Here is a 26,713-nt window from a genome sequence, read left to right on the forward strand (position 1 = left end):
CGATGGCCAATTTAAGATCCGATGGAAATTGCCCATCCCTCAAAGATGAATTAATTATCCGGCGTAACAATAATGTTACCGCCGGTCCCCCCTGGGCTGCTAACCACGAGGGACAGGGATCAAGAGAGCAGGTCGTTTTCCGAACACTTCCGAGGATCTTGTCCACATCCTCGGTACTCACCAACTCAAACTGATCCAGTTTAACATAGTCCACGGAGGCTCTGGACACTTCTACTCTAGGTTCTGCTATAACGTCGGCGTTCAGACTTTCGCTTATACGAGAAGTTTTATCCGCAAAAAAGTCGTTGAACAAGTCGCAGCAGGCCTTAGAAGGTTCAAGGATCTGGTTCGGGGTGGGAGGGAGCTGAGTTAGCTCCCTGACCACCCTGAACAACTCTGCCGGACGCGACTCAGCGGACGCAATACGAGCACCATAGAACGAGTTCTTTGTTGCTCGTATTGCCTCTCCATAGTCCTTTAATAATTGGTCTAGGAGAGTCTTGTCGTGTAAGCGAAGGTGTTTGCGCCAACGGTACTCTAGCCGTCGCAGAACCCGCTTCCTCGCCCGGAGATCTTCCGTATACCAGGGCTTACGCTTGGAAGCGGGCCTGAGAGGGCGCTTGGGAGCGATCCTGTGTATAGCCCTAGAAAGACCGATATTCCAGATACCGGTGAGGGCATCAACAGAGTCGCCGTCATTTCCAACCGTGAGCCCCTCTAAGGCTTCTTGGAACCTCTCAGGTTCCATCAGCCTTCGAGGGTGGACCATCCTAACAGGTCCACCACCCCCGGGGGGGATCTGGGTAGAGGCCTTGAGTTTCACCTCTACCAGGAAATGATCCGTCCATGACAGGGGGGAAACATTATCTATTTCCGCCCACGGATTCTCCGCCTCCGAACAGAAGACCAAATCGAGGGTATTACCCGCACAATGCGTAGGACCCTGTATCAGCTGGGACAGGCCCATAGCCGCCATGGTCTCCATGAATTCCCGAGCCGCACCAGATGGAACATGGCTGGCCGTGAGGGAGATGTTGAAGTCGCCCAGGACAAGAAGCCTGGGCGTCTCCAGCATCAGCTCCGCGACCAGCTGTGTCAGCTCGTTAAGGGAGTCCGCTAATGCACGGGGTGGCCAATACACTAACAGAATCCCTAGACTGTCCCTAGCCTTTAGGGTCAGGTAAATACACTCAATATAGGAAGTCTGTCGGATGTGGTTCCTGGAGAGGGGCACGGTGTTCCTATGTACCAAGGCCACTCCCCCCCCCCCCGCCCACCTAACCTGCGCTGGTCCTTCACCGAGTACCCAGCAGGCAGGGCCTGAGCCCACACAGCGTCTCCTTCAGGCCCCAGCCAGGTCTCGGTAATGCAAGCCAGGTCACACTTCGAGTCCTCCAACAGATCTTGGAGGATGTGGGACTTGTTGTTAAGGGACCTGGCATTGCACAGGAGCAGCGACAGGGTTTGTGGCACGGTTGGAGAGACCCTCAGGTCCTTCAGGTTGGGAGGGGGACAGGAAGGTGAGATAGATATGACGCATCTATCACGCCTTCCCCTGGAACGCAAGTCCCTTCTCCCACCGCCATACCTCCCCCTGCCCCACACAACCTCTATAGGAGCTCCGCCCCCCAAGGTGTTATCCCTGGCCCAGGCATCCCCCGCATCCCTATCCTCCCCCCACCCCTCTATGGCTACTAAAGGAGCAGAGGTTGGCCACTACAGGCATCCTCTGCTCCCAGGGCCAGTCAAAGCCTCCCACACTAGCGCTGCGCAACTGCGCAGGTGCGCAGTTGCGGTGCTCCTCAGTCCGTGGGCGGTCCTCCCGAGGCGGTGCGCAGATGCGCACCTCCGACACCCCGGGAGGAACCGCCCGGCAGAAGAGCAGTCCCAGCGGCGACGGCGGCAGCGGTGGTCCGGCGTGGAGGGCAGGAGGGGGCGTGTCAGAGAGGGCCCGGTCGCCCGGCTTTATCTCCGCTGCTCTCACCTGGCGGAGTTCCTCCCTGGCTTCCCCCCAGGTAGTCCTTAAAGAGCCCCCGCGCCTAAAACTGGCCGCCAAGCGCCAAAGCCAGCGGCTGCAGAGTCCTAAAAGGAGCCCCTTCGGGGTGCTCCTCAGTCCGTGGGCGGTCCTCCCGAGGCGGTGCGCAAATCCTATTGGCTACTTGATACAGTAAAGTTGTACATTCGATGAAGGGAACCATAATCTGTAAAATTTTATGCTCCAATAAATGTGTTAGCATTTTAAGGTGATACAGAATGTACTGTTTTTAAAGCAATAGACTAACGTGACTACATGTGAGAGAAAAAAATTGACTACCAAACCTAATGTAAAAGAAGACAAAGAAAAAAACAAGATAAATCCTGCCTTCCACAGCACTAACTGTCTCTTCTGGATTAGATTTGCAGTGAACATGTTTTAATTATGGGCATCCAATCTGCAATCTTCATCATGCCCACCATCGGCCATGTTCCCAATTTTACCCTTATTGGAGTGACTTGGGTTCTGTCTTGGGAAGCAGCAGTCATGAGAATGATACTGCTGCATAGTTCCCACACGTCAAGTGCATGCGTAAGGAGGGGAAAAGTTTGTTTACAATACTCATTGCAGCTGTACTGTTGGCATGAGAAGTGAGAAAAATCTCCAATTACTAGGGGATGCAGTTAGACTGGTTAGGTCATAACATACAGCTACTAAATGATTTGGAAGCAGGTCTAGTTCAATTGATGGCTTGCACAAAAATTGGAAGACACATCTTGACCTCTTGAACACTGAGATCTGATCCCATCTCAGTTTTAATCAGGTCTGAAGTACTTTGTGATAAGGATCTGGAAACAAAGGTCCAAACTATTGCAAAAAACCAAGATCTGTCACAACACAAAAGCCTCTTTTAGTACTGGTTGGGGTTTCTGGGATGGTGTTTTTAAATCCACATGGACCTCTCAAAACTGCAGGAAGGGGAGGGAGCTTGAAGAAAGCTGAGTAGTCTATTTGGTCAATAAATATTTGGAAAACGATTGATCACTTCTGTGTCTTGCTCAGGAGAACTGGATTGTCATTTCTTCTTAGGAGTTTATCACACAGGAGGTCTCCTGTGAAGAAACGGGATTTAAAATGGGATTTAAAACCTGGGAAGAAACTAAGAAGACATGCAAAACTGTGATTGATTTTCAGACACATTGGGGTTAACACAACATTAAACTGGCTAGAGAGTCAACAAAATGCAATTCTTTTCAGACAAATTGGGGTTAACACAACATTAAACTGGCTAGAGAGTCAACAAAATGCAATTCTTTTCAGACAAATTGGGGTTAACACAACATTAAACTGGCTAGAGAGTCAACAAAATGCAATTCTTTTTACTTTCGGAATTTTCCAGAAGTAAAAAGAATTGTGTTTTGTCTACTTTTTAGCCAGGTTAATGTTGCGTTAATGCACCTTAACAGTGATGTCATCTGAAAATCAATTGCAGTTTTGCATGTCTTTTCTACTTTATGTCTGGGTTAATGTTAGGTTAACCTCAACATCATTTGATAATAAATCCACTTTTGTGGGTTTTTCCACTTTAAATCCCGTTTTTCCATAGAATCCATAATGTGTGATAAACACCTTATTTAAAGATTGGTGTTGTTATGTGCTTTCATGTCATTTCTGACTTATGGCAACCCTAAGGCGATGCTTTTGTGGGGTTTTCTTGGCAAATTTCTTCAGAGAGGGCTTGCCATTGTCATCATCTGAGGCTGGGAGGGTGTGATACAGTGGGCTTTTAAAAAAATCTCAACTGTTCTAGTGGCAGTGTTCTGTTCTCCTGTTTCTGTCCAATGAAGAGAAAAAGGAATATCCTTTAACTGGAGCAAGAAAATCATATGTCCTATTAAAAGGAATTTGTTTATTGCGTTTTTTTTCCAAAACAGCCTCTAGGTGAGAATAAAATCTTTCTATTTATACTGGGAATTGACTTTGGATTTTCTATGAAAAAATATGTGAATATTCAAACAACTACAACTATAGCAACAGATAAAACAATTATTAGGAATGGTTTCTCTGTCCTTTTTTCCCTCTAAAGACTGAAATATGTTGTTGTTAGGATTAAAGTTGTATGACACTTTTTCATTAAAAAATGCTCAAATCACCATACAATGCTAGAAAAAGAGGAAAGCTATTATAAATTTATCATTTTTTGGACCTGGTCTAAATTAGTTCTGTGTTAGTCACATGGAATTCCACTGATTTCAGTTGGACTGAAAAACTGCTACCAGTAGGTGTCTGGGAAGCAGTGTATAGATCATCATACTATCCTGAACATATCCAGATTTTAGAAGTTAAATGGGGTCAGTAGTACGATTAGGCAGTATTGGATTCTGTAATACATAGCAAAAGCTGAGACTTGGTGACCAGGCAAGATTATCCAGTGAGCTTCATAGCCAAATGGAAAGTTGTGCTAGTTCTCCCCAGTCTTCCTGTGAGCCATAAACCACTTGGCTCCCACCGAAAATAAAGCACTCAGTTTTAGTACGTGTGCTTCTGACGTAATTGCTTTGAGGATGTCACTCATGCCCTGTTTCAAGTGAGCATGGATCATTTCTCACTTGCTGTCCCTTACAAGGGAAGAATACCCACCCCTCCATCATCATCCAGAGAGGGAGAAGGGTAAGCCAGCTCCAACAGGCTTTCCCTGAAAGAAAAGCCCACCCCTCCATCCACCAGAAAGGCAAAGCCACCCAGTTTGGAGGGAGTGAAATGGCAGGCCAACGCCATCGGGTTTATCCTTAAGAAACAGAGCTCTCCCTCCAGTCCATCTGCCTTGGTCCAGGCCTCAGAGAGCGAGATGAACTCCTAAACCTGATCCCATTCCCCACCACCATTCCCTTCTCCTTTTGTGTCATGTCTTCTTAGATTGTAAGCCAGAGGGCAGGGAACCGTCTAATTAAAAGATTGTATGTACAGTGCTGTGTAAATTTACAGCGCTATATAAATAAAGCTTAATAATAATAATAAAAATAATAATGAGCAAGATATTATTCAATAAAGCCTGGGGAAGGGTCATAGTTCAGAGGTAAAGTGTGTGCTTTGTGTGTTTTAAAGTCCCAGATTCAGTGTCCCGAATCTTCAGGTTGAGCTGGAGAATTCTTCTGCTTGAAACTCTGGAGGGCCATTACCCACCACTGTAGATAATAATGAGCTAGATGGGTCACTACAATTCACCATTAAAGTATAAGTATTGGCACACACTGCACATGATGTTTGAGGATGCGGACCTGCTCATGGGTTTCTTTACTGCTGGATCTTCTTCTTATGTTTAGCCTCTGGTATGTGTGTGCATGTGTGATCTCATGGAAAAAGCACCAAGTGATAGTGCACTTTTGCAGCCATCACAACAGTCATTTGTTATGATCCCTGAAATTGTTTGAGAAGCCAATGGATTTGTTTCCTGTCAATATGGTACTGTTGTTTCAGGCCAATGTGGTATGAGGAAAAATGTTCAAACAAACAAACAAAAAATGATTCTGTGAACAGGCTTCCGGAAACAAACCCATCAGTGTGGCTGTTTGAGGTTTAACTAATCAAACAAGAAGGTCAAGTGGGGGATTTGTCAATGTTGTATGTGTAGCTTTGCAGGTTAATTGTTAATCGGTAGCACAGGAAGTGTAAGTGGGATCAACGGATACAAGCTAAAGCCAAATAAACACACACAGGGTGTAAGGCCCGCTTTTCAGCTCTGAATAGGTGATTAATTATTGGATTATTTACAAAGAGATTTGGTCATAAGAATGCCTTCTTAGCTTCCAGATTCGAGGTTGAAATAGACATGGGAAAGAGAACAAATAAAGCACTTAAGTCATATTCTTGCTGAAAATACTTCTAGACTATACTCCATCAAAGCAGGTTCCATAATTTTAAGTAATAAAATCAGTTCTTATTTAATACTAAAACCTTATGGAAGTATAAAATTCCTTATGTAAGCATAAACATGTCATGTTTCAATGTAACCCAGCGGCATGGAGAATTGTTATGGTAGCATTGAGTGGACTTAGTGGGTACACTGCTAAGTAAGTACACATAGCCCACAGCACAAAGCTCCCAGAGCCTGACTCATCTCCTCCAGTACTTAGGACCAGAGGGGGGAATCTCAGGATGAAAGCACTATCTTGATATTGTGTATATGTGTATGTTTATGTGGTGTGTGTGTGTATTCTCATTTATTAGACTTGGTGTTTTTCATTTGCATGGCACATTGTCCTCCACCCTGTTAGTGACATAAAGGTAAAGGTATTCCCCACTGACAAGGTTGTCAAGTCGTGTCCGACCATAGGGAGCGGTGCTCATCTCCATTACTAAGCCGAAAAGCCAGCATTGTCAGAGACTACTCTGAAATCATGTGGCCAGCACATTTACCTTCCCACTGAAGTGGAACCTATTTATCTACTTGCATTTCCCTGCTTTCAAACTGCTATGTTGGCAGAAACTGAGACTGGTGACAGGATCTCATCCCATCATGCAGCACTTGGGTCTTGAACTGCCAACCTGCCGAGCTTGCAATCAACAGAGTCAGTGCCTTAACCACTTGAGCCACTGCATCCAAACATAAATCCACTTTATTCATGCATATGTATTCTTTTGGTTGCTGCAGGAGTTGGTATTCTCTACATCCCTGTTCAATGTCCAAAAAAGTGCCACACCCCGGACTGGCTACATTTTGATGGTAGTGGAGAGTAGAGGGGATTAAAGAATGGCTGGCTGTGAGAACATAGCCAGATGCAGACCAATGGCATAATCTGCTCCAGAGGATCCCATGGGATCTGGATAAAAGATGTCCTTCATCTGTGTCTGGCTATGAGCCTTATCACTCTAGATGAATCCCGCTCAGAAACAGGATTTAAAAGTAGAAAAAACCCACAAATGCAGGATGATATTCAGACACGTTTCTCCCAAACAGCATTAACGCGAAAATAAAGCGAACGGAAAGTGGACAAAAATGACACCTTTTTACTTTTGGGAAGTCCCCCTTTAACATCACAATAGTAACATTATTACTTATTAATGTGTTGGCTGATGAGACAGCATGTGGACAGAATCTGGGAGGATTTTTTTTTACAGGTCCAGAATCCCAGAGTCAACATAGACAAGTTCATTGGGGATACTGGGAGTTGTAGTCCAACAAACAATGCTCTAAATGCTTTCAGGGAGTGTGGCATTCTGGGGACATGGCCTCCAGGCATACCCCACCCCTCCTCCCAGGTGTTCATGAAGTCAGCCTGAGTGAAAAGTAATCCAGATTCCTCTTAACTGGGTCACAGGCTGTCTTAATTTAACTTCTGTTCCCTCAAGACTGTACTACTTGTTATGAAAGACTTCCTTGATTTGGTTCATGTGAAACCTTAAAGACTTCATAAAACCTACATAATTTCTCAAGTGCCCGTTTGATGTGGGCAACATACTTATTCATTACAGCTTTACTGGGATTACCAAACAGAATGTGTGATTGTGCACATTGTGTTGTGCACATTGTGTTGCTTTTTTCTCCATTTGTCAAAATGCCAGAACTGTGCTGTATAAATTCAGAGCAATTTTGAACATTCATGTTGTGTTTTAAGTTCCCTGGTTGGACTGTTGGTGTTTGTGTAGCATATTTTTTCTTAAACATGTAATTATACTATAAGATGTACAGTGCTCACCAAACAGATGCTGATTGCAGGTCAGTGTTTCCCATAAATTAGTTCTGAAAGGATTTCTTACTTCTGGGTCAGCAAATACGTCCAAGGAGCAAGGAGAAAAATGGGGAGGAGGAACCAGTAAGCCTGAAATGGAAAGACCTTGGGAGACTTTTTTATTCAGTTGCATATCCAAATGTAGTATTTTGCCCTGTAGCTAAAGATGTTGGAAAGTTAAGCTCTGTCTCCAAAATCCTTTGACTGCTTTTTCTATCATTGCAGATTTAGAGAATTACTCCCAAAGTATCTGCTTTATTCAAAGCTTTTCATGTAGTCTATTCCTCTCTGTGCTTCTCATTCAAGCTTTCCATATCCACTTACATCCTCATTATTACTGGATTAGTAGGATCTGACCCCAACTATGCCTCAGCGTGCCTTTTTATTGTGTTTATCGGAAGTAAGAGGATTCATGGGAGTGCCTTGTTAGGAAAACAGAAAGTTGACAAGGCTTCACTCCAAGATTGGCTGACATAATTGCAATTTCTTTTGAGACAGGATTCCTGTGGTGATGATGCTACTGCTGTTGTTGTATCAAAATACACAAATTCAGCTCTATATCCCAAGATCTCAGAGTGTTGGGCAAATAAAATCAATATAAACATAATTTAAAATGATAAAAAATAATTGAAATAAACTAAAAAACATATTAAGCATGGTAAGAAGTTAACAACATGATTAAAAAGTTAGAACACTAAACATGATTAAAAAGTTAGAACACTAAAGTTATAATCATTCAATCCATTGTATTCCCCATCACCATATATGGATGTGAGAGATGGACAGTGAAGGAAGCAGATAAAAAGAAAACCAACTGAGATTTGGTACTGAAGAAGAGTGCTGAGAATACTGTGGACAGCCAGAAAGACAAACAAATGGGTACTTGAACAGATCAAGCTTGAAATCTCCCTGGAAGCCAATTGAGGATGCCATAGTTTGGCCACATCATGAGAAGGTATGAATCATTGGAAAAGACAATAATGCTAAGAAAGGTGGAAGCCAGAAGAAAGAAAAGATACACATGCCAGATGGATAGACTCAACCAGGGAGATCACAGGCCAGAATTTACAAGACATAAGCAGAGCAGTGGAGGATAGGGGGGCTTGGAGATGCCTCATACACAAGGTGACCATGCATTGAGGTTGACTTGAGCGCAACTAGCAACAACGACAAGAACCATTTTAAAGTAACTCTGTTAGGTCTCAAAAGCTTTGATAAACAGCCATGTGTTTACTTAGTACCTAAATGAAACCAGCATTAGAATCCTAGAATCCTAGTTGGAAGAGACCACAAGGGCCATTCAGCGCAACCCATACTATGTAGGAACTCACAGTGAAAGCATCCTCAACAGGTGGCCATTCATTCTCTGCACTTCTGCCATTGGCACCAGGCAGGCCTCCAAGAGGAGGACCTTTGATAACTGGGGTGCCATAGCATATAACAATAGCAGCTTCATTTATATACCGCTTCATACCACACTAAGCAGTCTCTAAGTGGCTTACACTGTGTAAGCTAAGCTAATTGCCCCCAACAAGCTGGGTACTCATTTTAGTGACCTCGGAATGATGCAAGGCTGAGTTGACCCTGAGCCCCTGGCTGGGATTGAACTCACACCATTGTGGTTTTTGAGTGAGTGGCTGAAGTACTGGCATTTAACCGGTGAGAATACCCTCTCCCCAGCATACCTGAATCCTGGGGCGGGCATCTATAGGGAGAAGTGTTTCTTCAGCATCCCAATAACTGCTCATTTTAATAATTTAAGATATGCTTGAATTAAAAAGAATCTTGTCACATGCTTCAGCTAGTTTTAGGGGCTAAATTCTAAGAGTAAACAACTCTGATGGGGGCTGCTGGAAAACTGGCCTCATACACCTGAGCTCTTTATATCATTTATCATCCCAGTAGATCACAACTCAGCACTCAAAAGATGCATGTTAAAATGTATGTTTGAATGCTAAAATGGTGCCATAAGCAGATAGGGCAGGGTAAATGTTTAAAATGAGTGTGCAGAGTAATTAAAATATTTGCCTTGGATTGTTTTTCTTTGAACAACTAAGAACAGGCTATTTCTTCATTCATGTCAATAGAATATTTTTAGTAACTTTTCACTTACCCCAGTCAAGGTGGTTTGGAAATGTCATCTGAAAAAAAGCTGCTTGCTTGTTTGTTTAGACTCTGTGTTTCCACTTCAAATAGTGCCAGACATAGCTAACAATACTAAAATACAAGATAAAACGCAGAATCGTAATTACAACATCAAATATGTTGAAAAGATAGTAGAAATACTAAAGCAGAACCAGCAACCCCCATTAAAACCTCCATCATTATACAAGATAAGTTACATACCAAAGATGTGCCTAAATAAAAATGCCTTTATGTGTCAGATAACAGAGGGGGGAACCACCATAGCTTCTCATGGGAGGGAGTTCCAGACTTTGGGAGTAACCACAGAGATGGCTGTCTTTTGCATGCTCCTAAAATGTGCCTGTTCTTATTGTGGAACAGAGAAAAGAGCTCCTCCCAAAGGACTGAAAATTTGGGTAGGCTGATATGAGGGAAATACAGTCTTTCATTAAACTTGGTTGCCAGTCATGTAAACCAGTGCTTCTTGGGCTGATTTGCACTGTTTAACCCCCCAATTTTCCTCATGTGACAAAGTCCTAGGACTCTTTAGGTCCTCCAGTGCAAGTGTGGTCAACACCTGCCAGAAGCTGATCATAGAATTGTGCTGAAGCACTTACAAATGCCTTGAAAATTGTTCTCTCTAGGACTCTCGGTCCTCCAGTGTGACTTTGGTGAACGTTGATCATAGAGGCAGCTGGAATATATAGAAATTCCTGGAGAGAACATATCAAAGCTGCAAATATGGAGGGCTGACTGCATATGTGGCAGTAATATAATCTGTAATAACAATGAAGTTTATATAACTACCTTTCTGAAACAATTTGTGGTTGTGATTTCAGCAACGTTGGTGTTCTAGACTGTTTTGTTATTAGTCTGGGACGCAAGGCAACTTGTAAAGGTAAAACACATCATACAAAGATTTAAAATATAAGTAAATATAATATATTTAAATAATAGAGTTAGGTGCAGTTAAAAGTATAGCCATTAAAAAGAAAACGTCAAACAAACAGCATAGACCATTCTAGAAGGTTATCAGCCCTTAGAATCCTGCTGAAACAAAAAGGTGTTCAACTGCCTACAAGTGTGTGTATAAAGGGATCTTGTAGCACCTTTGAGATGAACTGAAAGAAGTTGTTAGCATAAGCTTTTGTAGACGTGAGTCTACTTTGTCAGATGTACAGTATGTTTTGATGCCTACAGATGGATAGAAATGAAGTGTCCTAGGGGCCATGGAAGAAAGGGCAAGAATAGAGGTGCCAAGGGGAGAGAAGAGAGGGAAGGAAGGAATTGGATGGGATCAATTTTCATGTTCCCATTGGCAGACCTCACCAAAAAAGTGGTTCTTTTGAAACGCAAGAAAATCCATTTAAAAAAAGCTGGTTTAAGGGGAATTTACACTGTGCCCCCACCTAATTCGGGTCAGAAAACCCCGTCGCAAGTGGGAACAACCCCCTGATTTGGGTCAAGAAAATCCGGCTCAAGTGAGAACATCCCTAATTTAAATGAAATCAGAGCCCAAGTTAAAATGCAGTGTGAATGGGGCCCTAGTCTAACCTCTCTAAATAGAAAAAGAGTCTCAGAGCCTGAGAGCAGCCAGGAAGGCCTTTTTATTTTAGCCAAATGTATCTATGAGGATGGTAGGACAAAGAAAAGGGCTTTCCCAGAAGATCTGAAAACTTGGGTAGCCTCATATGGGAGAATATAGTCCTTCAGATAACCTGGATCTGAGCCATATAGGACTTTATAGGTTTTAACCAGCACTTTTAATTGTTTTAGGGAAAGAGACTGGTGACTAGTGGGGCTGATGCATCAAGGGACTTATGTGCTCCCTGTGGCCAATCCCAGTGAACAATCTGACTGCAGCTCTTTGAACCAACTGAGGTTTCTGGACACTCTTCAAAAGCAGCCCCATGTAGAGCTCATTATAGTAATCCAAATGGGATGTTACTAAGGCATGTGTCACCGTGACCATTATAACTGGCCCATGAATAAATTACTGTAGTTCTGCAACTAAGCTGTGGTTGGGACCGAGCTTGGAGAGTTAATGTTCAATCACAATTACTTGCTACTTGTAATTTTAGAAAGTGACTTGTTTGCTTTTCACATTATGTGGTAAAGGCTGCACTGCCAACACATTACAACATACCGCTACTCCACCTGAGTCCTAGTCAGGAGAAAAGTATGATATAAATCAAATGAAATCAGTCAGTGAATTCCATTTTGGTTCCTTTCAGATTTTTGAAATGGAAAAATATTTTGGAAAACACAAAAATGGCTTTTAAAAGGCTTTCAGTAAGACCCCTAAGGTAAGCTCTGGGTCCCATAGTGAGAGAAAAGTAGGATATAAAATATATACATACATGCACAATAAACGTAACTTAAAACACAATGGTGTTACTACTCATTGCATTATTTTTAAAAACATGGCTGATGTCAAGACCTTCTTGCCTCAAAAATGGAGAAATTACAGCAGAGATGAGCATCCTCTACACTTCACAGGGACCTTTTTGGCCTTTCACCATGTGTCTACCATTTTGGGTGATCAAAGATGCTCCAGACATTTAGGAAAGGTCAGATGGGTCTAGGGCAGTGGTTCCCAAATGTTGGTCATTCAGATGTTTTGGACTTCAGCTCCCAGAATTTCTTCCTGGCTTCTGAGAGTTGAAGTTCAAAACTCCTCAAGGACCAAACTTTGGGAATCGTGATCTAGGGAGTCCAAAGGCCATATGGAATCCTCCCAAGGGCCATTTTCAGCCTACATGGCACATGATTACCACCTGTGAATTTTAGATAATGTTATTATTTGTAACCCATTGTTAGTGAGCTCTAGTATGACAAGGGTTGGATTGCCAGAGTGAAAATTGGGGAAACTTCCTGTACATTTAATGGTTGCATGGAAGAGAGAGTTTCAGGAGGTGTGGCTTCTGTGACAGCCAACACTTGTTGAAATTTCCTCTTCTGTACAACCATCAAAAAGTACAAGAGCTTTTTAAGTACAAGGGCAAACCCATTCTCAACAAATTCTGCCAAGAAACCCCAGCAATGGGGTTCGCCTTAGATTTGCCATAAGTCACAAATGACTTGAAAGCACACAACCACAAGCAGGTAATATGAACAACCTCTAGCTCAAGCCTGGAGAACTGTTGCCAGTCACAACAAAATGGCCATTGGGGACACTTCAGAATTTTTTTGGGCCAGTTTCTCCCTCAAGATCCTCTGTGAGCTACACCAGGTGGATTTAAAATAAATAAATAAAAACCAGACGTATCCTGGCAATCACTGTTGCTTTTCAGGTTTTTTAAAAAAATATTTTGTTGATAGAACAAAAGCAACATTCCTGGATCCTTCCAGAAGTGGAAAATCATCTCCTCTCCCCCGCAATTTTCCATGCTGGGGGCAAGGACATTGGGTTATGGGGTGCCAGGACCCATGAAAATGGATTAGGGGCCACATGTGCCCCATGCTTTGCCTACTGTTGCAGTAAACAATGCTGGTCTGGAAAGATAACTAGTCTAACCTTATTATACAAGGAAAGCTTCCTGTGTCTATTTACCTGTGGGGCATTCTTGTTTTTGCCAAATACAGTTGGGAGGAAACCAGTAAGGCCATTGCACTTTGAATAAATATGTGCTTGCATGGTGCACAGCCCATTTAATCTTCAAAGGGTTTAATAATGAATTCTCCCAGCCCAGCTTGTAAAGTGGTATTGCTGCTTTAGTAGATGAGAAAGCTGGCAGAAGTATGATAAGAAGCTTTCCCATGGGTAAGAATGAGTGTTAAATCCAGGGTTGGATCCTGCATTTTCATGTGAGCAATAAATGCTAAGCCACATTAAAGAACATGGAGCAGGAACACAGAGGGGACAGGGTGTTACAGGAACTATAGTGTCTTTCCTCTTAACACTATTTGCATGGATCAGGTTCATTCAATGAGTTGCGTCATTCTGTTAAATGGCAGGCTTGCTTGATGCTGTTTTGATGCCATATGTTAGGGTTGCATCCATATACTAATGAACCTAATAAGAGCGCTGCTGAATCAGACCCAAGGCCTGTTTTCCAGAAGAACCAATAAGATGCCTCCCAGGAATCCAGAAGTAGGACATGAGCACAATGGCACACTCTCATCTTTATGCCACTGAGACCTACGGTATATCCTCCTCAATTTGTCTAACAAATTTCCTTTTAAAGTCTGTTCAGGCATGTTGATTGCTAGGACAGAAGGATGAATTAAAGGAGCACAGCAGTGGCAGCTGGAGAATCCCATGTTAGTGGGGCAGTGAATCCATGCTAGGTTTTAAGCTAAACTTTATTGTCCTCCAAGGTGCTGAACATTATTCCTAAACTCTATTCCAGCCAAAACCTAGAGTGGAATCACTGACCCATTGATATGAGAGACACCATCCACCAACGGAATGCAATTGGCAAATTTTATTCAGTCGAAGTGAAGTGAAGCATAACACATCAGTAATAGTCTATTAATTAGATGTAGAGACTTTCACAAGAAGTAATATCTAGTTATGCCTTCATTTAGTTACTAGGTAGAGACCCAACAACATGTCATGGCAACCATTCTGTTATTTTAAGAAAGCCCAAACTAGCCAAATCATGGGTAAATGCATGAGTAAATAAATGCCTTGTGCATTTCCCAGCACTCTAAAGAGATTAGTAATGGAACTGAAGTGGAATTACAACCTATGATTTCTCTCCTTTCTCCATGATGTCTTCACTCATCCATTGCCATTGTTGTACCATTATTATTGTGCAATTTCGCATTGGCAAGTATCTCAGACTCTTGTTAATATGAAATTGTGCAATAATGGTATGACAACAGTTCAGCAACGGATCACCAATGGATGAGTGACAAAGTCGTGCAAAAAGATGAGGAACCATAGGTTGTAATTCCATCGCTAGCACCTTGTGCGGTAATCTCCTAAGTGGTTAGACTGTTGAGTGCAGGAGGCAGGACTTTTTCTGTAGCAGTATCTCACTTATGCAACTCTGTCCCATTGGAAATCAGGCTGATCTCATCTCTGTTGAGATTGTGATGGGCAGCCATCACTGTATTGTTCCACTGGCCATTGGTCTTTAAAACTCATTTACATATTAGCTTTTGGGACTGTTTTCAATCTATTCTTAAGTGATTAAATCTGTTCTGAAAGGATTTTAATGGGTTTCCAAAATTGCTTTTAATCGCTTTATAAAGTATATTTTTATCTGTTTTTACGTACATTGCTTTGAGAGTATTGGTGAACAGATAAGCAGTACATGAATTCTTTTGATAACCAAAATGGAAGACAAAATGCCTCTGTGTGTCTGATTGTTAAGAGCAGAAGGAATATATGAGCTAGTGACACTGGTGAATAGGGTATGACTCCCATCCTGTGACCATTCTCTCTCCCCAATCTAAACAGCCATAAAGGAATCCCATAGTACAGCTGGGACTAACTGGATTAATAACTGAAAGCATAAGCTTTCATGGACTCCAGTTTGCTTCATGAAATGCTTGATGTTCCATGCATCTGATGAAGTGGACTGGGATCCACAAAAGGTTTTGTTAGAACATAGTTTCAAAAGATAGTAGTACATTCCTTTATGACATTTTGTGATAGAAAATACTAACTCTTTGAATATTTCCTCAGTGTTTCTTCTGATATCTCTTGTCTGGGTTCTAGTACTGAAAGAATATTGTAATCTGGAAAAACAGGGTTTGATGGACCATTGGCTGACCAAGCTGATGTACAAGAGAGGAAAATTGCTAATTTGCATTGTTCTTAATAGGCCCCATACTCATTTTCAGTGTGACTGGGTTAGATCTGAATTTAGACATAGGAATCTGCTGGGTTAAAATTTAGTTTGCTCTTTAGTCATTCAAACCTCTCAGACAAGTTGCTTTTTGGATTTCAACTCCCAGACCCCCCCCCCACCCCAAGCAGTGTAGTCCAAAGGGTAATAAACGGGGGCTTCTGAGGTCTGGTATTTTGTTAAATTTTATGATTTAATCGTTAGTTGCCTTGGGAAAGGGTGTCCCTTCTTGTTGCTATGGAAAGGCTGGGTAGAACTATTTTAATAAATAAAATCTGGTTGGTTGTCTGCAAATCCAGAGGGATCAAAGGCGACAAGAACCACTAAATTAATCTCCATTGTAAAAAGAAAATGGAAAACAATTCTTACAAAAGGGAGAGGCTGATCTTTATTGTGTATAAAGATGCCACATGGAAGAATCCAGCTGCACAGAGTAATCCTCAGTGAAAACATTAACAGTTTCAAGGATTCTGAGATGTGTTGATATGGACTTATGATGTGGCATAATTAGCAGATACAGTCATGCAGAAATGAATCTATTTAGCTCAGGAATGGACAACTCAGAAGTATTGCATGCAGAAGATGGGAAGTAGTTATACAGCCAGTTTCAGATGAATCAAAGGTATTACTAGGATGTTTAATGGGACCTTTAAGTTTGCCACTGCTCATTCATGACTAGACCACTGGGGTTATATGCACTGTTACTCATGAGTCACATAGTTCATGTAAGACTTTTGTTTAAAGAAAGTAGCAATAGATTTTTCTTGGGTTGTGTTGTTGTTGTGTGCTTGGTGGGAGCCTTGGTGGTGCAGTGGTTAAATGTTAGTATGGCAGCCATTCTCAGCCAAAAGGTTGTGAGTTCAAGGCAGGACTCCAGGGTTCACTCTGACTTGCATCCTTCTGTAAGCCTCTAAAATGAGTAGCCAGCCTTTTGGGGGCATTTAGCTTATGCATTATAAACCACTTAGGGAGTGCTTAAGTGTACTGATAAGTGGTATAGAAATGTACTTTCTATTGCTACTTACTATGGCCTCCATGTCATTTTTTACTTATGGCGACCCTATCATAGGGTTTTCTTGGCAAGTTTCTTGAGAGGGGGTTTGCCATTGCCATCCTCTGAGACTTGAGAGAGTCTGACTTGCTCAAGCATTCTAACGTAAGGAAATCAGTGTTAATTACCCAGTGGATTTTTATGCTTGAGCAGGGAATTGAACTCTGTTCTCTAGAGTTGTAGTCCAACACTCAAAACCACTGACTACACCATGCTGGGTAATTACTACTAATTTCCTTATGTTAGAATGCTGTCTAGCCTATCATGCAAGAGTGCCTTACTCATGGATCATCAAAGCTTTGTGTGGGAAAGAAAGTGGGCAGGATAAGGCTGTTGAAATCACAAGTGATTCTTAGTCTTGCGTGTCTGGAATGAGTAATGGACTAGACGAGACTAACATAGTGAAATGCATTCTAGCCAACATTAAAGGAGGTATGCCTTGACCTTGGAGGTTGTGGTTTCTACTACTCTAGATGGGACTGGATTCCCTCTGAAGGGTTACTTCCACATCGGGAGAGCACTGTTAGGTGCAGCATTTCTTGCCAACAAGCATCTGTGGTACTTGTCATCAACTCTGGTTGGTGTACCAGCTCCCTCCCTCTATAGGAAAAGTTACCACAATTATCTGTGCTTTGGTAATGTCTAGGCTCGATAATAGCAATATGTTTTACATATCTGTAGGACAGGTTATGTAGGATAGACAAACTGTTAACTATGTTCTTCATAGCGAACATATCACACTGAGGCTTAAAAATCTCTGCTGTATCTCAGCAAGTTTTGGGTGTAATTAATTTTGATTGATAAAGCTCCATGTGGTCAAAGATTAGATTATCTTCAGAACTAACTTTTCCCATATGAGCTTGACAATTAGGTTAGGTTGTTGTTTGAGACTGTACTTTTAAGATACTACTGCCTTCAGAAAATAAGTGCATGAACCCAGAGACAGAGTCTTTTCATAGGTGGCTGGATTAAGACTTTGGAGACCAGGGTTCGATTCCCAGCTCAGCCATGGAAATCCAGTGAGTGACCTTGGGCAAGACACACTGTCTCAGCCTCAGAGGATGGCAGTGGCAACACGTCTCTGAATAAACTTGCCAAGAAAACCTCATAATAGTTTCAACATAGGGTTGCCATAAGTCGAAAATGACTTGAAGGTACCCAACAACAACAAACCTTTCCTATTGAATGTTCCATATGGAGACATTGCTTCACCCTCTTTCCTTTTATTTCTTTAAACACTAACGTAAATCTGTTTTATTTCATAGACTTTTGTTGGAGGAATTGGGATCTCTCTCTTTCTCTCTCTTTCTCATTTTCATCTATTATTTAGTTAAATTGCTGTTATTTTTTGTTTTGTTTTGGCTGATTAGTGTTTTATTTTTGCTAAATACTGATTATAAAATTAAAATCTGATGATTGCTGTTTTAAAGTCTGTAGCGTTAAAAGGTGGGGAGAAAAGTTTTTAAATTAATTAAATACAGAATAGAGTTTACAGAGTGAGACTTTCCCATCTCCCCCTTCTTTAAATTCTGCTGTTGCACTTAAGGTGCCTTGAAAATACTGTGGAATAGGGAAAAAAGGACTTGCAGTTGGAAGGAAGAGTTGGTAAAAAAAAAAAAAATAACCCTGTTTATGTGAACAGGAACAACTGAGGATCTAATATGTAATCCTCCCCACCAAAACAGAGGAATGAATGAATGTGGGCCTCCAGGGACTATATCATTACAGTTCGGTAAAGTGACTAAGTATTTGGTCATCCATGATCTGCTTGATCATCCTCCTATTGATACACAATGGATGAAAACCACAAATGAAGTCCTACAGCCTACTCAATGAATATAGCTGAGATCTGGACGGAGAGCTGATGTCAGATAGTATCTAAGATGGATCCAGAAGTCATCAGTTAACATTTCACAGAGACTGCTTAGCTGGCCTGAAGCTGCTGCCACACTGAATTAATGCAATTTGACACCTCTTCAATTGTCATGGCTGCATCCTGGGATTTATAGTTTGTAGTGGCACCAGAGCTCTCTGACAGAGAAGGCTAAATGTCTCACAAAGCTACAAAGCCCAAAATTCCATAGCATTGAGCCGCAACAGTTAAAGCACTGTCAAACTGCATTAATTCTTCAATGCAGATACAGGCTTAGGCAAGTTTGTTGCTCTGTTTTAGCCCCTTCCTCCCAACTGCAGTATGGAAATAATGATGGAGAGGTGTGACAATACCAGCATTACCAGATGTTTCAGACTTTATCTCCTATCGTTCTTTACTATTGCTATGCCAGTTGGGGCTGCTGGGAGCAAAAATCTAATTTTTTGAAGGGCCAAAGATTTTCAGCACCTGCTTTTACAGAAATGGTCCAGAGCAGACAGCAGTCATGTTAGGGAAATAGAATGCTTAGCACCTTGTGGTACAACCAGTTCTGGTCCAGGGTCATCAAACATCCATTTTCTTAAGCATATTTCTTCATAGTAGGTCTTGACCACTGGTAGAAGTTTGCTCCTAATCTTCTATTGAAGATTCTGTTGAAGTCTTTGCCTGTTGTGGTCTATGTCTTCTAATGGAGGAACAAGAATTCTGCCATACAGTGCTTTGCAGATGATGAGTTCAAAAGTATGAGTGCCAACATGTTGCTTTTAATTTGGCAGTGGAGCATGACAGAGAGTTCTACCACCAACGCAGCCACCATCGGGAGTTCCGGTTCGACCTCTCCAGAATCCCTGAGGGTGAAGCGGTTACTGCTGCAGAGTTTCGGATTTACAAGGACTACATCAGAGAACGCTTTGATAATGAAACTTTCCAGATCAGCGTCTACCAGGTCCTCCAAGAACACCCAGGAAGGTGAGTGACTGATGCAAATACACTAGTCTGAGCAATGATGAGAAACTAAGAGCAGCAACCCCCACCCATTCATTTTGTAGCCCAGTTCAGCTGTTTGGATTGGGCAGTTAATTTGGTTTGCATTGATTTGGACCCTAAATTTAAAATGAAATTAAAGAATCCAAATATTTGAGTCTCTCATTGCCCTAAACTGAGAAACCAAAATAGGTATAATCTGTTGTTTTTTGTTGTTGTTTTATGTAAGTAAAATATGAGGGGCAAGAAGAAGCCTGGTCCCAGGTAACATAGTACAGTGGACCCTTGTTACACGCTGGGGGTTTGGTTCCAAGATCCCCCGTGTATAACAAAATCCGTGTATGCTCAAGTCCCATTAACTATAATGACATAGCAAAATGGAGTCCCTTATAAAAATGGAAAATCAAGGTAAATTTATACTTTTTTGGAACATTTTCAAACCGTGTAGACTTGAATCCGTGTATAAAAAATCCGTGTATAAGAAGGGCCAACTGTATTAACTGAAAACAAAACTGAAACAAAAGCAGAACAACTCATTAAAGAGCTCTTTTTTTTGGTAAAACTATCCGTTTCCTAATGTCTGTTGAAATAAAACATTCAACTGCTTATGAAAGTGCTTAGGTCTTGTGCTGGGAAAAAGGTGGGGTAGTAGGTAAGTAGGTAGGTTGTAAGGAGGGAGCCAGTATAACCTCCCTAGGAAGAAAATTCTGGAGTTTGGGGGTTAGCTGCAGAGAAGGTTCTCTTTAATATTTTCACTAAAGGTGTGAATGATTGGTGGGACTGAGAGAAGCACCTCCCCTGAAAAGGTGAGGAATTGTTGAGGCAGGCTTTATGGCAAGACATTGTCCTTCAGAAAGCCCAGATCTAGGCTATATAGGGATTTATTGGTTACAACCTATGCTTTGAATTGTACCTGGAAACAGACTGGCAGCCAATGCAGATGTTCTAACAAGGGAGCCATGTGCTGTATGTTGTTGTTGTTGTTGTTGTTGTTGTTGTGTGCCTTCAAGTAACTACTCTCAGTTAACAATCCAGCTGCAGCCTTTTAAACTAGATGGAGTTTCCAGACACTCTTCAAAAGAAGCCCTATATAGAGTATGTTATAATTCAGACAGGATGTTAAGTAAGGCATGTATCATCATGGCAAGAGCAGACATCTCTAGGAATAGGTTCAACTGGCACACAAACCTTAACTGTTGATGTACCTCTTGCTCCCAGAACAAACTAGTTCAGGACCTGAACAGGTTCACACTCAAACTGTGAAACTTTGTCTTCAGCAGGAGTAGGGTTGATTAATCATTAATCACTGATCTGCCTTGTGAATGACCAGCAGCACTTCTGTCTTGCCTGCATTAAGTTTCGACTTACTACATATTCATCTAGTCCATACTGACAGGCACTGTTTTGGATATGGGATAGCTTCTTTGGATTGTAAGGTGGAAATGGGATATAAAGTTGGGTGTCATCAGCATACTGATGTCACAAAGCCCTCAAACTCCAGACAACTTCTCCCTGAAGTTTCATTGTTGCTGTGTGCCTTTAAGTCATTTCTGAATATGGCAACCATGGGTCTTTCCTGGCAAGATTTGTTCAGAGTGGGTTTGCCTTTGCTTTCCTTTGTGACTGAGAGAGTGTGACTTGCCCAATGTCCTCCAGTGGGTTTCCATGGCCAAGTGGGGGTTTGAACCCTGGTCTCCAGAGTCATAGCCAGTGCCTAGTTCACTGTACTTCACTAGCTGTGGTTTCATATCATTGTTAAAAAGCACAGGAAACAAAACAGAACCAGTGGCCAAACAGTTGAATAAAAGTCACTCAGCACCACCTTCTGGACTCATGTATGGGGCCAATTTAACAGTGACCTCACATGTCCCTTCCCCATGAGATGGCCACAATGATACAACAGTTTATAGTCCTGTATATACTTATGTATATGTCTAAAATTTTAGTCAAAAAGTGGCCCCAAAATACTGAATCAACGTATCCATGGGCCAATATACGTTCTGTACTTTAACTCTTTTTTTAAAAAAGGAACCATCTCCTGGTAAAAGGCAAGAATGCAATCTGTCCTGGAAACACTGACTCTCCTTTACTCTCTCAACCATCCAGCCTTTGGGGTGAACACAGTTATGCCTGTTGGAATTTTGTAAATTTTTTGGCATTGATTTCCTTTGCTCCATCCTTTAGATCCTTTGTTACATGGCTCTAAGTTTTATGCTCGACTTATCTGTGGGTCATACCAAAATCCATAATTGTAGCCCCCAAACCTGCCCTCAACTTACACATGAGGTTGACTTATTGTTGAGTATATACGGTACTTATAATGTCTGAAAGACAAACGCTCCCCCTGTCCAGTTTCCACCATCGGTTATCTACCAATATGGCCAAAGCAATTTTTGTCTTGTAAGTGGGCCTGAAGCCATACTGAAATAGATCTAGATAATCTGTCTCATCCAGAAACTCCTGGAGCTAGAAAGTAATGACACATGTCATTGCCTTGCCCAGAAATGGAGAACTGGAGACAAAGTGGGATAATGGTCAAATATACTAATTCACCAAGAGACAGAATGGCATTCTGGTTGGGCAGGATTGCAGCAGCTGCTTCAGGCAAGCAAAAATTCTGCTGCTACAAGACTGTAGGAAGAAGCTAGCTAGATACATTTTAGTGACATTACATCATCTCTTTCCCTAAGTGTGTAATTCAAAAGTACTGGTAAGATTTTTTGTCCCAGAATAAAATCTGGAGCTATCACTGAACAAAAGTCCACTTCTCTTCTTCCAAGATGCTCCTTTTGTGCTTTTGTTGGAGATGCATTGTATAGCTACATCTCCCTTTAGGTTGCTTCAGTTCCAATTGCTTCCACCTAGACCAGTCTACAAAGAGGTTGTACAATCCTAGGAGCCAAAACAGTTGTTTTAGGCTTATTAATAAATGTGTGGATGTCTGGTTCAAGTCTGAATGGTTCAAGTGATTCTCTTGAAACTTGCTGTATTTTTGAGATCATGTGATACAATAGCTGTGTTTGGGATACTTGATATGAGGAGCCTGATTTATTTATGCAAATTACACCTTAATGTGGTGGTTGTCCAGTGGTAAGTATGTTTAGGTTGAACTCAGCCTTTTTCTAGGAATGAAGGAGAACTGACAGAATTGGTTTCACCAGTCCCAGTTGATGGAGCAGGCAGACAGGATTAAGCCAAGAACATGAAGAGGTGCAGAAAATTTCTTGACTGTGTGAGGTTCAGCCCAACTGCAATAGAGCTACTGTGTTGTGGAGAAGCAGAGTGTGTAACAGTTAAGGGGTTAGATTCTCTCTTGTGATATTCAGGGTCTAATCTCACAGGCTGTATTTTGGATAGCCAGGATAGATTCACTCTAGGGTTGCCATAAGTCAGAAGGCACACACTAACAACCAGTACCAGTAGATAACCTCCACATCAATCCTGTGAAGGTGTTCCCAAGACTTGAAAACTGCCATAGGGGCCCTTTTCTGCATCTCACTATTGGGGGCAATATGATTGGGGAGGATTGAGGGATGTCTTTTTAAGCTGTGGTGCCTTAACCATAGAATGCCCTCCCTTTGAAGGCCTGACTGGCACCAATCAAGATATGGCTTTATATAAAAGTCTTTGGATCTCAATTTACTTTTAGCCATATACATAGTTTTAATTGTTTAACACTTTTCACACTTTTAAAATGTGTTTGAATTGCTTACTATGCTTTTATTATGTTTGAACAATTTATTAATTTTAATTTGGCATTGTTTAAATGATTTATATTGGTTTCTCCATTTGCTGCTCTGAGACACTGAATTCACCTGAAGCTTCTCTCCATGCATTCAAGAGGTCTTTCTCATTAAAACCTGGTTGGCAATGTGCAAAGTATACATTGGGGACTCCAGTTCCTGACTTCAACCTTGCCCATTGCTCAACTGTGCTTGCTGTTTGTTGCAAAACAAGACGCAATGTCTTCTTTTTCCACATGACTTAATGAGACTTTTCCTGTGGCATAATTTATTGACTGGTGTACCCTTTGATTTGATTTCGTGTTGTGCCTTCTGCGTTTATAGCACAGGATTAATCATAAACCAAGATAATTTATCTTGCTGAAAAGAGGGGGGGGGGGAGAGAAAAGAGGAAATGGAATGAGTGAGTAGTCCATCTTGGAATGCATTTGCTATTCATGGGATTCTCTTCTTCTAGTGGTGTATCCCATTCCGTGGGGGCTAGAATAGGAATCGTTAATCCATTACTGCTGCAAAGTAAATCACTGGACACTAGTAGGAAAGTTCTAAATTTGTGTGGGAAGGACAACTCCCTTTAATCTTCCTTGCTGGAGGGTTTTCCCCTTCAGGCCCACTGTTTACACAGGACTGAAACTAAACTACAGGAAAACAAAGGCATTATACAATTTCCCAAACTTGACTCATGGTGTGCAATGGGATGTGTCATGGGTTCATTTCAGTGTTGTTTTTTTTAAGATTGGCTTCTTCTAAGTAAGGTTAATAAAATAATAAAAGCAGTAGCTTTCATGAATTGTGGTTTGTGGGTGAGCGAAGATGTTTGAGTCAAGCAGCGGAGGAAGCCTTTCACCTCTGGAAATTCCACATCAGATGCCAGTATTTGAGCCTGAGAGCAACACTTTTTCATCCTTGTTTCCTGTGGGAGCTGCTCGGTCCCATTTTGGTTACCATTTGAAAGCCCTACAGAAGAGTTTCAGCAGCAGGCCCCTGGCAGACAAGCTGTGTGGTCTCCTTGATGCAAACCAGTTGAGGAGCCCTCAGAGCTCTCACCAAGGCCAGATTAAGATGGCCGGCACCTTGGAGCAGTTCTGAAAAGACGGTACTCTTTGTGCATGTGTACCTCTTTCTGGATTCTAAGGGGCCAACTATAATGGAATATTGGAAACACATTTTATTTGAATATTGCAAACATTAAAGCTCAGAAAGGCATACTTCAAACAATACAAGAAATTATATATTGAATCACTCATATCCACTGTCCTAAAAGTTCCATGAGGTACCAATGTAGGACTTGAATGCAGGACTCTTTGACCTGAGCTCTTCTGCTTGAGCTGTATTGCAACATGGATCCAAATCTTAAAGCCCTAAATAGAAAAATACAAAATAGAAGCAACCGCGATATAAAAATTACACTACCAAGAATTTACTCACTAAAAACACATCTGAAAATACCACTACCTTATTCAAACTGAAAAGGTCTTACTCCTTAGCCCTGACAACTATAACTCCTTTCCAGCTCCACCTCCCCCTCTCCTGAGCTCAACCATCAAGTAGTCTAAGAGGCAGTGAAACACAATGTACTGCTCATCTTTTTGCACACTCCACAGCTAGGAAATGGAGCCTGGGTGGTTGGTACATGCTACCAACAGTGGACTGGAGTGTGTGTAGGAGTTTTGGCCTTCAAGGCTTGAATAGCCCTGGTGGCACAGTGGTTTAAATGCCAGTATTGCAGCCACTCACTCACAAACCATAAGGTTGGGAGTTCATTTCCAGCCAGGGGCTCAGGGTCGACTCAGCCTTGCATCCTTCCGAGGTCGCTAAAATGAGTACCCAGCTTCTTGGGGGCAATTGGCTTACACATTGTAAACCCCTTAAGGAGTGCTTAAATGCTTGATAGGCATTATAGAAATGTACTAGATATTACTTGCTACTTGCTATTGCTGCACTAAAGGCATTTCTTACAGCATCAAAGGACAAGGTGTTTCTCTCTCTTTTTCTCACTCTGTGGGATGCTAGCATCAGCATAGGGCTCCTAACCTGTAAGGGTCAAAAGACTCTTTCGTACCGCACAGTTTATAGTCCTGTGATTCCACTTTAGCTGCCCTGGGTCCATCCTGTGGAATCCTGGGATTTGAAGTTTAAGAAAGAATATTTAGAACTCACAGCCAGAGAGTTAACAAAACTACAAAGCCTAGGAATCCATGGGATGTTGCCATGGTAGTTAAAGTGAAAACATAGTGCCATGATTGTGAACGGGCCTTTGGAGTATTTGTTCCAGTTATACCTTTGATAATCCAGTCTTGGCTCTGTGGTACCCTAGCTTTTAGACGGTGACCCAGGGAATAGACCAAGTCAGATTGTTTAGCTCTCTAGGCAAGTGTTATCCTTTCCAGTGTAACAGAAATTTCAGGAAACTTAAAAGATCTAGGCCTGGCATAGCAATGATTGACAAGAGGACCTAGTAAATTTAAAATCCATAAGTTTATTTCCAATTGTCGAAAAAGGAAAACATTAAACTCAGTGGAATTCAAGTTCTAAAAAGCTGAGATCCTGAACAAGACAAAATGGCTCTTTTTATATTATTGAAGACAAAGAAGCTTCTTCAATACACCTGATTGGCTAATTACAATTCAAACATACAGAATTCTTACAATCAGAACAGAAATACATGCATACATTAAAACTACATCATCACTCCTTACCCCCTCCTTTAGGAATTTAGTAGCTTTCCTTCTAACCTTGCTTCTGAACATCAACAATGTATCCTTATCTTAAATTGTGTATATTATGTCTAATTTTGTTGGTGCTAGCTTCTTACAGGTCATGATGCTCTTTTTACTCCTTTGCTCTAATTTTTTCTAAACTCCAAGCCTCTATTTTAAAACCTATTTTTCTTTAACCAAAGCAACTCCATGTTTCTATGGCTTTTTATTTCAACAAGGAATTTCCACCACACCAGGGCTTGGTAACCTGATGCTGTCTGGTATTTTTATTGCAACTTCTATAAGCCCCAGCAAGCATGAGGAACTATGTGGGTTGCCTAAAACATTTGGAGGACATCAGGTTGTCTCCTGCTGGCAGTGGTTTACAGAACAAGTCTAATATACATATAAATGAATCTAATTTTCTATAACTTGGGCTTCCTGTCATCTTTCATTTCTCTCCCTTCTCTACTGTCCTTGTGCTCTCCTAGTCTTTCATTGCTCTCTAACCTCCTATATTTTTTTCAGCTTGAAGCTTCTTGGTGTTTTTTAAAAATCCTTTCCCTCTCTCTGTGGAACTCTGTCCAATACTTGTTCACTTGATTCGTTTCCTTTTTTTCAAAAAGCAATGTCTTGAGGCTTGTTTATTTCAGCTTACAAATATCTAAGTTGGTTTGTCTTTTTCTTTGAGCTTTTAGTCTGTTCTTCTTGTTGTTGTTATTTGCCATCAAATC

At 41.6% G+C, this 26,713-nt stretch overlaps 1 protein-coding gene across 4 annotated transcripts in view; it reads left to right on the forward strand.

Annotated features, from left to right (window-relative positions):
- The window catches only part of LOC149315623 (bone morphogenetic protein 7-like), a 121,868-nt gene that overhangs the window by 71,230 nt on the left and 23,925 nt on the right, over positions 1–26,713 (forward strand). For all 4 annotated transcript variants that reach the window (XM_089513773.1, XM_089513769.1, XM_089513771.1 and 1 more), the window contains exon 2: positions 19,330–19,522. In XM_089513773.1, the coding sequence (XP_089369899.1) occupies positions 19,330–19,522 (193 nt within the window). The remainder of the gene's footprint in view (positions 1–19,329; positions 19,523–26,713) is intronic.

The sequence above is a fragment of the Sceloporus occidentalis genome, unplaced genomic scaffold (assembly GCF_023333645.1).
Source record: "Sceloporus occidentalis isolate IW3139 unplaced genomic scaffold, rSceOcc1.0.p SCAF_3, whole genome shotgun sequence".
Classification (NCBI taxonomy): Eukaryota; Metazoa; Chordata; class Lepidosauria; order Squamata; family Phrynosomatidae; genus Sceloporus; species Sceloporus occidentalis.